This window comes from Astyanax mexicanus, chromosome 1 (genome assembly GCF_023375975.1).
Source record: "Astyanax mexicanus isolate ESR-SI-001 chromosome 1, AstMex3_surface, whole genome shotgun sequence".
In the NCBI taxonomy this organism is placed as follows: domain Eukaryota; kingdom Metazoa; phylum Chordata; class Actinopteri; order Characiformes; family Acestrorhamphidae; genus Astyanax; species Astyanax mexicanus.
Window position 1 is genome coordinate 34,084,873 of NC_064408.1, and position 11,142 is coordinate 34,096,014.

General features: G+C 38.1%; 1 protein-coding gene and 1 long non-coding RNA gene across 7 annotated transcripts in view; both read right to left on the bottom strand.

The window, feature by feature from the left end:
* The window catches only part of aifm1 (apoptosis inducing factor mitochondrion associated 1), a 34,016-nt gene extending 24,813 nt beyond the window's left edge, over nt 1-9,203 (bottom strand). For 5 of the 6 annotated variants that reach the window (XM_049466758.1, XM_049466748.1, XM_049466756.1 and 2 more), the window contains exons 1-6: nt 9,127-9,203; nt 8,680-8,766; nt 8,499-8,555; nt 8,132-8,243; nt 2,470-2,600; nt 449-572 (exon numbers count right to left, since the gene is read on the bottom strand). In XM_049466758.1, coding sequence (XP_049322715.1) covers nt 449-572; nt 2,470-2,600; nt 8,132-8,228 — 352 coding nt within the window. In that variant the 5' untranslated portion in view covers nt 8,229-8,243; nt 8,499-8,555; nt 8,680-8,766; nt 9,127-9,203. Of the gene's footprint in view, nt 1-448; nt 573-2,469; nt 2,601-4,750; nt 5,004-8,131; nt 8,244-8,498; nt 8,556-8,679; nt 8,767-9,126 lie in introns of those variants that run through there. The other variant, XM_049466739.1, reaches the window with a different exon arrangement.
* Nucleotides 9,204-9,368: 165 nt separating this feature from the next.
* Nucleotides 9,369-10,808, bottom strand: LOC125782498 (uncharacterized). The gene is made up of 3 exons (XR_007425181.1): nt 10,544-10,808; nt 10,359-10,409; nt 9,369-9,711 (listed from the first exon to the last, which is right to left on the bottom strand). It is a non-coding gene; the product is annotated as an uncharacterized LOC125782498 (long non-coding RNA).
* Between the last annotated feature and the right edge of the window lie 334 nt (nt 10,809-11,142).

An 11,142-nucleotide genomic window follows, 5' to 3' on the forward strand; every position in this document is an offset into this window, starting at 1 on the left:
ATTAAAGGTGGATAAGAGAAAATTATGACTGTCTGGGAGTTAGGAGAGAATGATTGTCAAGCTCACATCTAGGAAGGTCACAGTACTAGAGAGTACAGTGTTGGCAAATGATAAACTAAATAAGGGCCACATTACAATCAGTCTGCATATAACAGATGAACCCTTCAACCAACCACAGTGGTCAGTATAGAGTCAGTATCCTGACCAATCACAGCTCCAGAAGAATTTCAGTGGGTGTAAATAAATCACAGTGAAGTAGTTTGTTCAGACCAATTGGTAATAGTCACATTATTCTGTTATTTAAACCACTAAACTAGAACTGTAGGCATGTCACATGCAGCAAACTGTGTGCTGCTAAAGCTAAGAGTGACTAAAGGTTTGACCTTCTATAGGAATTTAGACATAAACACGGCACAGTCTACACAACAAAAGTGTCTCAGCAGCTTACCTGCAGTCTCAGGCTGTGTTTTTGCAGGAGTGGAGGGCTCTGCTGCTGGTTTACTGGATCTGCTTTCAATCTCTGTGATTCTCTGCTGATACCTCTCTCTATCTCCTACTAAGGTACTATAAGCCTTTAAGAGAAACAACAGAGCAGAAACTCATCAGAAATAACAGAAACTCCTTCTGAATGCACAGAATAAATATGCTCTAAATAACACATTCACATTACAGTCTGCCTTTCAGTGGTTCAGAAAAAACGCAAGAGCGGTTCTGGCGTAAGAAACAGCCAACTGCATTTTACCTCTCATATTAGGCAGTCGGAAATTTAGTAAAATGCCAATTACCCCATTTTCTTTGCAATTACATTAACTCAGCTCAACTGTTTAAAAATTTATGTTTTTTTTTCTATATTTTGGATACATAAACAACTTCACATTCCAATTTTAATGTCTGACCTTACCTAAAGCAGAAAAGTTTTGGGATTTATGCCCCTCGCTGGAGAGAATGGGTAATTGCAACGAGCATGCAATAGACTCATTTTAAACTGGGCGGGTGTGATGCGGTCTCCTTTCAGAGCAAATGAATCCGATTCCAGGTTATTTCAGTCAGAGAGAGAGAGAGAGAGAGAGAGTACGCTTAGTCGGAAACTGCTAATGGAAATGTCTTCAGAGGATGTAAGAGAGTTATTATATACGATTGTCTGTTTTGTCAGTGTAAATTAATGTGCTACTGAGCTCTGAGTTTCCCCTTCTGAAGTCTCCATTGCTCCACCAGCTGCTCGCGTTTAGTAAAACTGAACCGGATCCTCTTTTAAAAGGGCTGTATGTGTGACATAATGGGTAAAGACGTGTGACGTGGCCAGAAGAACTCCGGCGAAAAGTGACCAGAGAGCCCAGTTTTAGAATCCATATATTAGGTTTAGCAGGGATGGTCATTTCAGCACACTGGTAACATTAAACACAACATTTTATCCCTTCTCCACTCAGAAATGCCTCTGATTTCAGTATAGAAACAAAATAATATGGACTGCCACTTTTATAATGAAACCAACAAAATACTTGATATATAACAGGATATAAATTTGTGTATTATTATGCTTTTTAACATCATTATACCAGCACCATAAAATGGTCTTGCAATAATATTTCATACCGTAGGTACCTAGGAAACAATTTATTGGCAAAACAAAAAGATTTCTTGAGAAAAGTCTAGTCAGTAACGCTAACTTTGCCCTGTTTAATCCGACCAGAACCAATCCATTCACAAAATGACTGACCTCAATAATTTGCAGGACATTTAATGCACAAGATTACACAATGTGACCCAGATCCATTTACACAACTTTTAATCACAAGGATTCTGCAGAAATTTAGTACTTGTGGCTTTCTCCCAGCAAAAAAAATGCAGGTGTGTTTGTGTGTGTTCATGAATGCGAGAAAGAAATGCAATCCTGAGATTAAAGTCCAACTGTAGATCCATTACTGTTTAACCACACTGGGTTGATAACTTATTGCTTAAGAAATTATTTAAAACAGCAATGGATTAAATTAATCCAGAGGAAACTGTATAACAGAAGCCTCACAGAACACGAAAGCAGTAATGAGCAGTAGACAAAGCCACAGTTACTGTAATATATATGTTACAATTAAGCATGGAAAATAATCTAAATTTTGGCAAACAATAATGGCATGCAAATTAACGTGAATAAACTATATTATCTTGTTCCACAAAGTAGCACATAAATGTTGGAGCGGTTTCCTGTAGATTATGTTTTCCAACTGTGTTAGCTTTTAATATTAATCGATTAAAACGATAATAATATACCTAACTATATTTTGTGTCATCGTGGGACTTTCCCTGTACAAGCTTATCCAATCTACCCTTTACTTGAGAGTTCATGTACTAAAACACCTTTTTTCATTTAGATGCTCCCCAGAAATAATTACCAGACTAGAAATCTACATAAAATCTTTCCAACTGTATCCAAATAATCCAAAGTGTGGATGAATAGCAAGATAATATACTTACATAAGCTCCACCTGCTAAACATGTAGCTCCAACCAGAACAAAGTAAAGGGTATTCTCCCCGCCTCCTCCTGACGGCCCAGAGGACATGTGGGCCGGCTGGACAAATTGTGGCGTCCTCTCATGCCTCAACACTGCAGAATCAAACACAAGTGACACAAGACATGAAGTGTGTTGACAAAGTACAAAAATAAATTCTGTAGCTGTCTACTGTATAGATCAGGGGTGTCCAAACTTTTTTTGTTGGGGGCCAGAAGGAGAAATATATTTTAAGTCACGGGCCACACTAACAAATAATGAAATATACCACTTTAAATAATACTTTTTTCCTGATTATTTCATTTACACACCGCTTACTATCTTTATCTTTGACAGTGTTGTGTAAACTAAGATTTTTCAAATTGATGTTTAATTTCATGATGTTTCTTAATATTAAACTCCTTAATTACGGCAACTTTTAGACTTTGGCCTGTTTTTTTGCGCTAGAAATGCGCACCCTCTCCGCTTTTAGACTCTTTTACTTCGTTTTTCTGCGCTAGAAATGCGCACTCTCTCTGCTTTTAGACTCTTTTACCTCGTTTTTCTGCGCTAGACATGCGCACTCTCGCCGCTTTTAGACCTCTTGGCCCGTTTCTGACACCTAGCGTTCAAACTTTGAATCTCACATTATAAAAACCTGCTTAATAGCGGGCCAACTTTCATTCTATTTCTAAAATACCTCGCGGGCCGCTCCAAAAAAGGAAACGGGCCGCAAATAGTTTGGACACCCCTGGTATAGATAGATACATAGATACTTCACTGATACCACGGACAAAAGTCTAGACATCCAGTAGCAAATATAAATAGTACACAGAAGTTACAAAGAAGCATAAGATAAAATGATAGAGATAAAGATACAATATAAAGTATAAATGTAGAATCCTTTAGTGCCTGTAGTCTGGACACTGTGGTACACTTCATGATTTAACAGCCAACAGAAAGTATCACACTTGTGGAGAGAGGGGTTCCCACTGTGCCGGTGAGTGACTAGATAGACTTTACAACCTCAACACCATACAGGCACCTTCGAAGTTCAGCATTAAGCATTATGGTTTACAATTAAGCTCTACTCACAATATTTGCATGAAATGAAACAGGGTGCCTTAGATTGAGAGTTAAATTAATGTATGTTAGCTATATAAGCTCCTCACCTTATGAATAAAACTTCTATATTCCTTAATTCACTGTGATGTTGCCAGCATAAACATACAAAATAAATTAGCTAACTAAATTGAGATGTGATCACCTTGAACAAATTATATAACAATTAGCCAAGTTCCTTCACCTTAGGAATGACACTACTGTTATATTGCTGAGTGATGTACTCTTAAAAGGAGAAATCCGGAGTGAAATGGACATGGGGTGTAGTGATACATGAAAACAAGCACAAATTTTGTTGAATAGTTTACCTCCATTCACCCCCAGTACTCTCAAGGGCAACACTATGCCCCCATTACTACCACTTTAAGCATGTTAGGAGTATCGGCTAAATGTGCTGTAGTTTGTACTCGTAATCATGTTTTACTACACCCCAAGTCTATTTCACACCAAAGTTCTCCTTTAAGGTTTGACTTCTTAACATCAGTTAAACTTTATTTAGTTACAGTATTTCTTCTAAAACCACATCTGGTGAGGCACTGCCAGATATATATATATATATATATATATATAGTATATATATCCAGTATATACATATATATATCCAGTATATATATATATATATATATATATATATATATATATATATATATATATATATATATATTTTTTTTTTTAATCAAACGCAAACCAATGGCCTGTGAATTCAGCTGCAGTTTTAAGGTGTCCTAGCTAACTACTGTTACTCAGGTTTTTAATTTCATATATTCAGAGATGTTTTTATTAGCAGGTCTCCTACTTAACACATATTTGAAAAAGCTGCTTGTACAACATTGTTATTATTATTATTAGCAGTAGTAAGAACAAATGAACAAATTCTACTGCTGCAACTGGAGACAGGTAAACCTGCACCAGAGACTTCTATACTACGAATATACTCCGTTCCACCTTAAATAGTGCATCATGTAAGGTGGAATAGAGAATTTCATTAAGAAACCACACCATCTTCATACAAACGACTTGAACAGTATCGAAGCTTATTTTTGTGTGCAGATAGAAGCAAGTCCACCACAGCTGTTAAACATTGGTAGTTGGTGTAATAGTGAGTAATAGTGAGTAATAGTGAGCGGTGCAGAGGGGGACTTGCCTGCTCTCTTCCCTGCTTGCCGACACAGAGTTGATGAGGCTCGGGCCAGAGGGGCTAATTTATTCCACGCTGCTTTACACTTAAACATGGCGGCTCAGACAAAACACTAACTCAACACCAACACCAGAACCAGAACCAGCCCCGGTACCGACCGCTCCCGCCACCGCTGTTCCAGACACACACACAGAGAAACACGCGGCCCTGTTGAGTCCTTCTTCTTAGGGTCACTCCGCTTTCTGCACGACCTTCCTATTTCCGATCCAGGTCCCGCCTCCCGCCCGCGTTCATTGGATGTCGCTCTGACGCATGATTCGTTCATTGGTTGATATAATTGTCGCTAAAGAAAGCTCGTAGCCCATTGGTGGAAAGAGTCCTCCCTTGTCTGATGATTGGTTGTTTATAGCGCACTTCGCTTCGTGCGTGTTGGAGGTCAAACGTAAGTTCAAGTTGCATTTATACTACCTGTCAAATTAAAGTTCATTATCACTGTTTTATACTCGTCTACATCTGTTAATAAACATATTATTCATGTGTCAGTCCGTCTGTTTTTATCTAAACAAATATTAATCTTTTTTTATGAAAGCACATGGAGTTTTACGTTTTTAAATTATAAATACTTATAATATTATATTATTAGGATGAATATTATTTATAACCATAAAAACTGACTAAAAGCACAAAGTTTAATGTAGCTTACTAATTAAATCAATGACAGGCATGTTATTGACACTCATTACTTGATCAGCTGATACTTGTTTATGCTATGTATTTCAGATGTATTACCTGAGATGTGATTAGATACTGATCAGAACATTGGGGTGGATTACACACCAGCAGAATAAAGAGTTAAAAATATAATCTTATAATGGATAGACTCTTAATATTGGATTGTGCATTGGTCCCAGCATAAAGACTAATTTAGTAATGAGTAGCAGCCAAAAAGCAGTAAGCCCAAATACAACTACAAAAAGACTGTTGGAGTGATACATGACCAAAACACAGAACAAAGTATTACAGTGTTCAGAGGGCCTTTGTGGCTTCCAGTAGTCTACTGGCTTATCCCCACTGTCTTGATGAAGAATGTTTGAGACAATACAAACTTTATAAATCTATGTTTTGAAGACCTGACTGTGACTGTCGACCACTTCCATCTGCGGTTAGCAGCAGGTACACACTCAATGTTTTGTTGCACATAACACTATTTGAGAGCTGCAGTCCATTAGAATAGACCATGAACCAGCCAATGAACACGTTTATAAATCAATGAAACAGTATCTTGGCCCTGCCCACTGCACTGAAAAAACAGTAGTGCTAGAGCCATTGAGGCAAAGTAAAATGTAATTTTTACTAATTTAATGTGATTTAGAACACTTTTCAATCATGTTTTTTACTGTTTAGTTGTGGCTTATGAAACAAAAAGGTAAGGCTTTACATCTAGCTAATGTGTTTGAAGTCAAATTCAGCATAAATCAGTGCACTGGTATGATCTGGACTGATCTACAGCATACATTAGGCTGTGCTGAGGTGTTACAGCTAGCACCAACATGGCAACACAGTACTGAGACAGCGTGTGTTAGGATAATGCTGAAGTGAAACCAAACGTTTCTGTGTCTGTGGATGCACCAGTCCAGTGGACTTACTGGAGCTGCAAAAGCCATAATACTACAGTATGTACTGCACTGACCAAGTAACAGTCTCATCTGAAGTTCCATTGAGTTATAAGTGTCCTTTACAGATAAGAGCTCACCAGCCACACTGTGCACAATTGTATTTTATTAATTACTCCCAGAAATGTGCACCTCTGTCCATTTTTGAGCTTGAATCTAAAGACTTTCTAAAAGTACGAAGGAACTTTTACAGATATACAGTTTGTAAGCTGTGGAATGTGTGTTTATCTATCTGTCCATCTATATAAGTATCTATCTATCTATCTATCTATCTATCTATCTATCTATCTATCTATCTATCTGTATCAGCTAAGTTACTTTGGTTGTTTATGGTCAGATCAGTAATATTCATCAATCATCCAATCTTTACCCATACTCTTTATGCAGCAAGCTCTTCACAGGGGTCATCAGGTAGGCACCTCCCTTCATCAGAGTTTCTCTGAATTAAGCCTACAACCCCTCCGGAAGGCTCAGCAGTGAAGTCTGGCGTCCCAGACTCACTCCCCTCCAAGCACACTACATGAGATATCACCTATAGTTCACTACCTACACCTTCCAGCAACAATCGTCCAATCAACAACCAATCGCTACTAATATTTGAACCCTGCACTTGCTCTACACTGTACACGATGCATCTATCTATTTCTGTGTGTTTGTGTCTGTCTGTTATAATACAGGAGAATGACATAATCCTGCACCTAACATCTGGAGTTATACATAGGTCCCAGTCCAGTCCTTTTCCTGTATACTCTACTTTCCCATTCATTCAACTTTAACTCCACAAAAATGACGAGCACCTACACCTGACAACTAAGTTGCTGTGGCCGTTTATGATCCAATCAGCAACATTTAACCCAACCATCAAATATCTTACCTTCCCTTTACCCATAAAATAAATCACTAATCACTATGCTGCAAGCTCTTCACAGGGGTCATCAGGTAGGCACCTCCCTTCATCAGTGTTTTGCTGAATTAGGCCTACAACACCTCCAGAAGGCTCAGCAGTGAATTCTGGCGTCCCAGACTCACTCCCCTCCAAGCACACTACACCCACTAACTATACCACTATCCCAACATCATGTGCACCAGGCAGTTTATGTCTACACACTTGGCCCTTCCCCAACTAACCTCATCCCTCTGAATACACAACTATTGACTAGACCTGTCACCTATATCATGACCTTAATACATTGCCTCTGAACCAAAATTCAATCATAAACACAGATGTGACCCACTTTGCCCCAAACCCCTAACACCTAAGTCCACTAGTCTAACATATGCCTGCCACCTCTCTACCTTTGTATGTATGTATGTATTTATCTCTCTACCTATGTATCCGTCTGTGCATGTATGTATGTAGTGTATGTATGCTCTCAGAAGCTGTATGGGCAGCCTTTTCACCCCTTCCTAGACGTCCTCCTGCAGGAAGCCCTGTAGCCATCCTCTCTGCAGGAAAAGGGTTACAAGAAAACAGAATAAAATAAGACATTGTGTAATACAGGAGCTTCTACACACTGTAGATGCCTCCTCTACACTTGAAATCAGGATTTATTCCAAACTCTTACCTTTGCAGCAGGCACTGGCTCAGAATCAGGCTTTGGGATGTTGATGTCCAGCCAGTGAAGTGTGTCCGCCTCGCCAACCAGCACCACGACCCGGTAACGTGACCTGAAACAACTTAACATGCTGCTAAAGATGTTAGTGAGGCACTTACGAAACCTGCCCCGGGTGTTGATGGTCGGTGAGGGCACTCCAGTGTCGTCCTGCTGGGATGTCTCTAGGTAGGTGGTGGTGGTGGGCAGGTCTGCCATCGGTGCTTCCTGGCACTATTCAAGAGAAACCACACAAATATTAAATTCTAAACAAACAGTGGCAAAAACACTAATCTGAATTCTGATACTGACATTGCAGAAGCCTTTTTGTTAATAAACAGAACATTTTAATGGTTATTTGTATTCCATTTACAAGTCAGCCACAACCTAGAAGAAAAATAAATCTATAGTGCTGTAATGCTGTAATGTGGACTAATCATCTATTTCAAATTTAGGCTGCCTAACAATAACAGTCTGATAGAGACTCACGCAAAACGGCAGAATGACGTCGAAGTCCTGTGAGCTGATCACCGGATCAGAAACCACCTGTAATTGAAACATAGGACAATGTATACCAGCCATTTTCAAATACAAACACCAAAAAAAAAACATATACAAAAGTTTACATCCAAGCTGGTGTGTGTTGTTTTAAATAATACTGAACACTGACCTGTAGGAGAGGGATGACATGCCTTGCAGGGGAGGGTGAATGCTCTGGAGACTCTGGGTGGGAGGTGGGCAGGTAACCTTCTATGCACTGTGAAAGAATACAATACAAGCAATATTGACATTCTGCTCCCATACAATTTACCCAACTGGAAAAGTATTTAAATTAAACTGGTTTGAGGTGGGGTACTATGTTAGTTCCAGGTGTAAGGCACTGATAATCCAGCACCCCTGCAACTGTTTAACAAACACATTTTCTTACTCAAATCAAAAATCATCTTCATTCTATAACTTTTACATACTTTTCCATACTATATATAATGTATGACTCTAATTAGTACTATATACAGTACTGTAATGTTTTAGCACTTTAGGTGGTATGTTGTTTTGGATGCAGCTGTGTGACAGTGATGCTTTACTGTAATTTAACCTTTTACTGTGTTTTTCTCACCTCCTTGATACAGGCATTCGGTTCCACCCGGGAGCATGGCACTTCACCCAGCGACAGCAGACTGGAGTCATCTGAGATGACCTGCAGTTGACACAAATGATAAATGTATTTCAACCATTTTGGGTTTTTAAATGTACTCTATAAATATATTTTTACTTTGTTACTTTTATTTTGAATTTAACAATTTACAATAAAATATTTAAAGGTATTTAAATTAAACTGGTGTGAAGTGGAGGTCCTAGTATCACAGCAAAATGTGCAGGCAGTGATAATTCAGCACCAGTGCAATGATTGAACAAATCTTAAACACATTGTCGTAATTAAATCTAAAATATTCTTCAGTCAATGGCTGCATCCAAAACTGTGTCTACAATACTCTACTACACTGTATGACTGTGATGTATCTAATTAATACTACATACGGTGCCGTACTGTTTTAGTATTTTAGGTGCTATGTAGTTTTGGATGCAGTTGTATGACGGTGATGCTTCACTGTAATTTAATCTTTCAGTGTGTTTTTTTCACCACCAGACTGGCGGACAGAATGCTGGAGTCATCTGAGCTGAGGTCCATCGCAGAATCCACCTGCAATTGACACAAACGATAATTGTATTTCAACCATTTTTTTTGTTTAAATGTACTTTATAAACATACTTTACTTAGTTAGTTTACTATGTATTTAACAATATGTTATAAACTGCCACTGTGTTCTTATGTAAAAAAAAAAAAAAAAAAAAAACTAATTACAAGACAAAGTAAAAACCTTTTATGTCAAGTCAGTTTTGTGAGGTATTTGTATTGGCCTGTCTATCATCAAAAGTAACAACTGTAAATTCAATTTAGTTTATTTGCAATGTGAAATATAATTTTCATGCAAAGCTGGGTAAGGCCCTGCTAATACTGATGTTTTGAACAGCCCAGTAGATATTTTATGAGCTTATTTGATGATGTTTTAGCACATAAACCAACCTGTATAAACCTAAATATGGACAATTACACAGTTATTACACTAGCGTTATTAAATAAAATAAATGCTAAATGATGTGATAACCCACTAGTCAGCTCCACTTAGTGCACACTCGTTCCTGAGATAAACCGCTATGACCCTGAAGCTAAACTACCACAACCCAATAACAACCCGTTTAGGTTTAATGGTTTATAATTCATCCATATCAGTTAAAGTGAGGTTATACTGGGTCTGATAGAGGTGTAGCAGTTTAAAAGAGACTCACCGAAAGAGGCGGAGTGTGAGGAGGTGAAGACTCTGGAGCTCCAGACTCCGCCTGCAGAACAAATACTCACTTTAATTCATGCTTATCCATCTCCAGCTTTATTTATGACTTTTATTCAGTTTTATTCAGTTTAGTTCCTGATGGTGAATTTGGTCTAAAACGCGGGCAATTTCGAGGTTACTGACCTCAGGTGGATGGACGCTAAAAGTCCGCCGCCAGTCCATATCCGACCGCGGGGCGTCGGTCCTCACAACGATCCGGTTACCTGAAAGAGAAAAAACAACAAAAAACAAACAAAACAACAACAACAACAACAACAACACAGAAAACACAACAATTACAGAATAATTAAAAGAAATATAGATATAATTAACAGTATAAAGGATAAATCAGGCGGTGGGTCAGTAGTAGTAGTGAAATCTCTCTCCGGAGCGGAAAAACTGCTGCTGCGGCTCTGAAGCTCAGAAACAGTTTAAATAAAAACAAATAAATCTAATCTTATACACAGTGCGCGCTCCCGCCGCTAAAAGACCCGTATGCTTATTTTTTCAATAATATTATTACTAATAATAACAATTATAATCGTAAACAGAACATTATTTATTATTATTATAGAAGATATAACTATAATATTCATATAAAAATAGTTTATAGCCTTCAAAAAAAATATTATGATGCCGCACACTTTAACTTTCAGACTCTACCATCACCAATGCAAGATCTTGGTGAAAAAATAATGCAACACTGGATTTATTTCATATGTTTTGAAGATGCTTTGTAATCA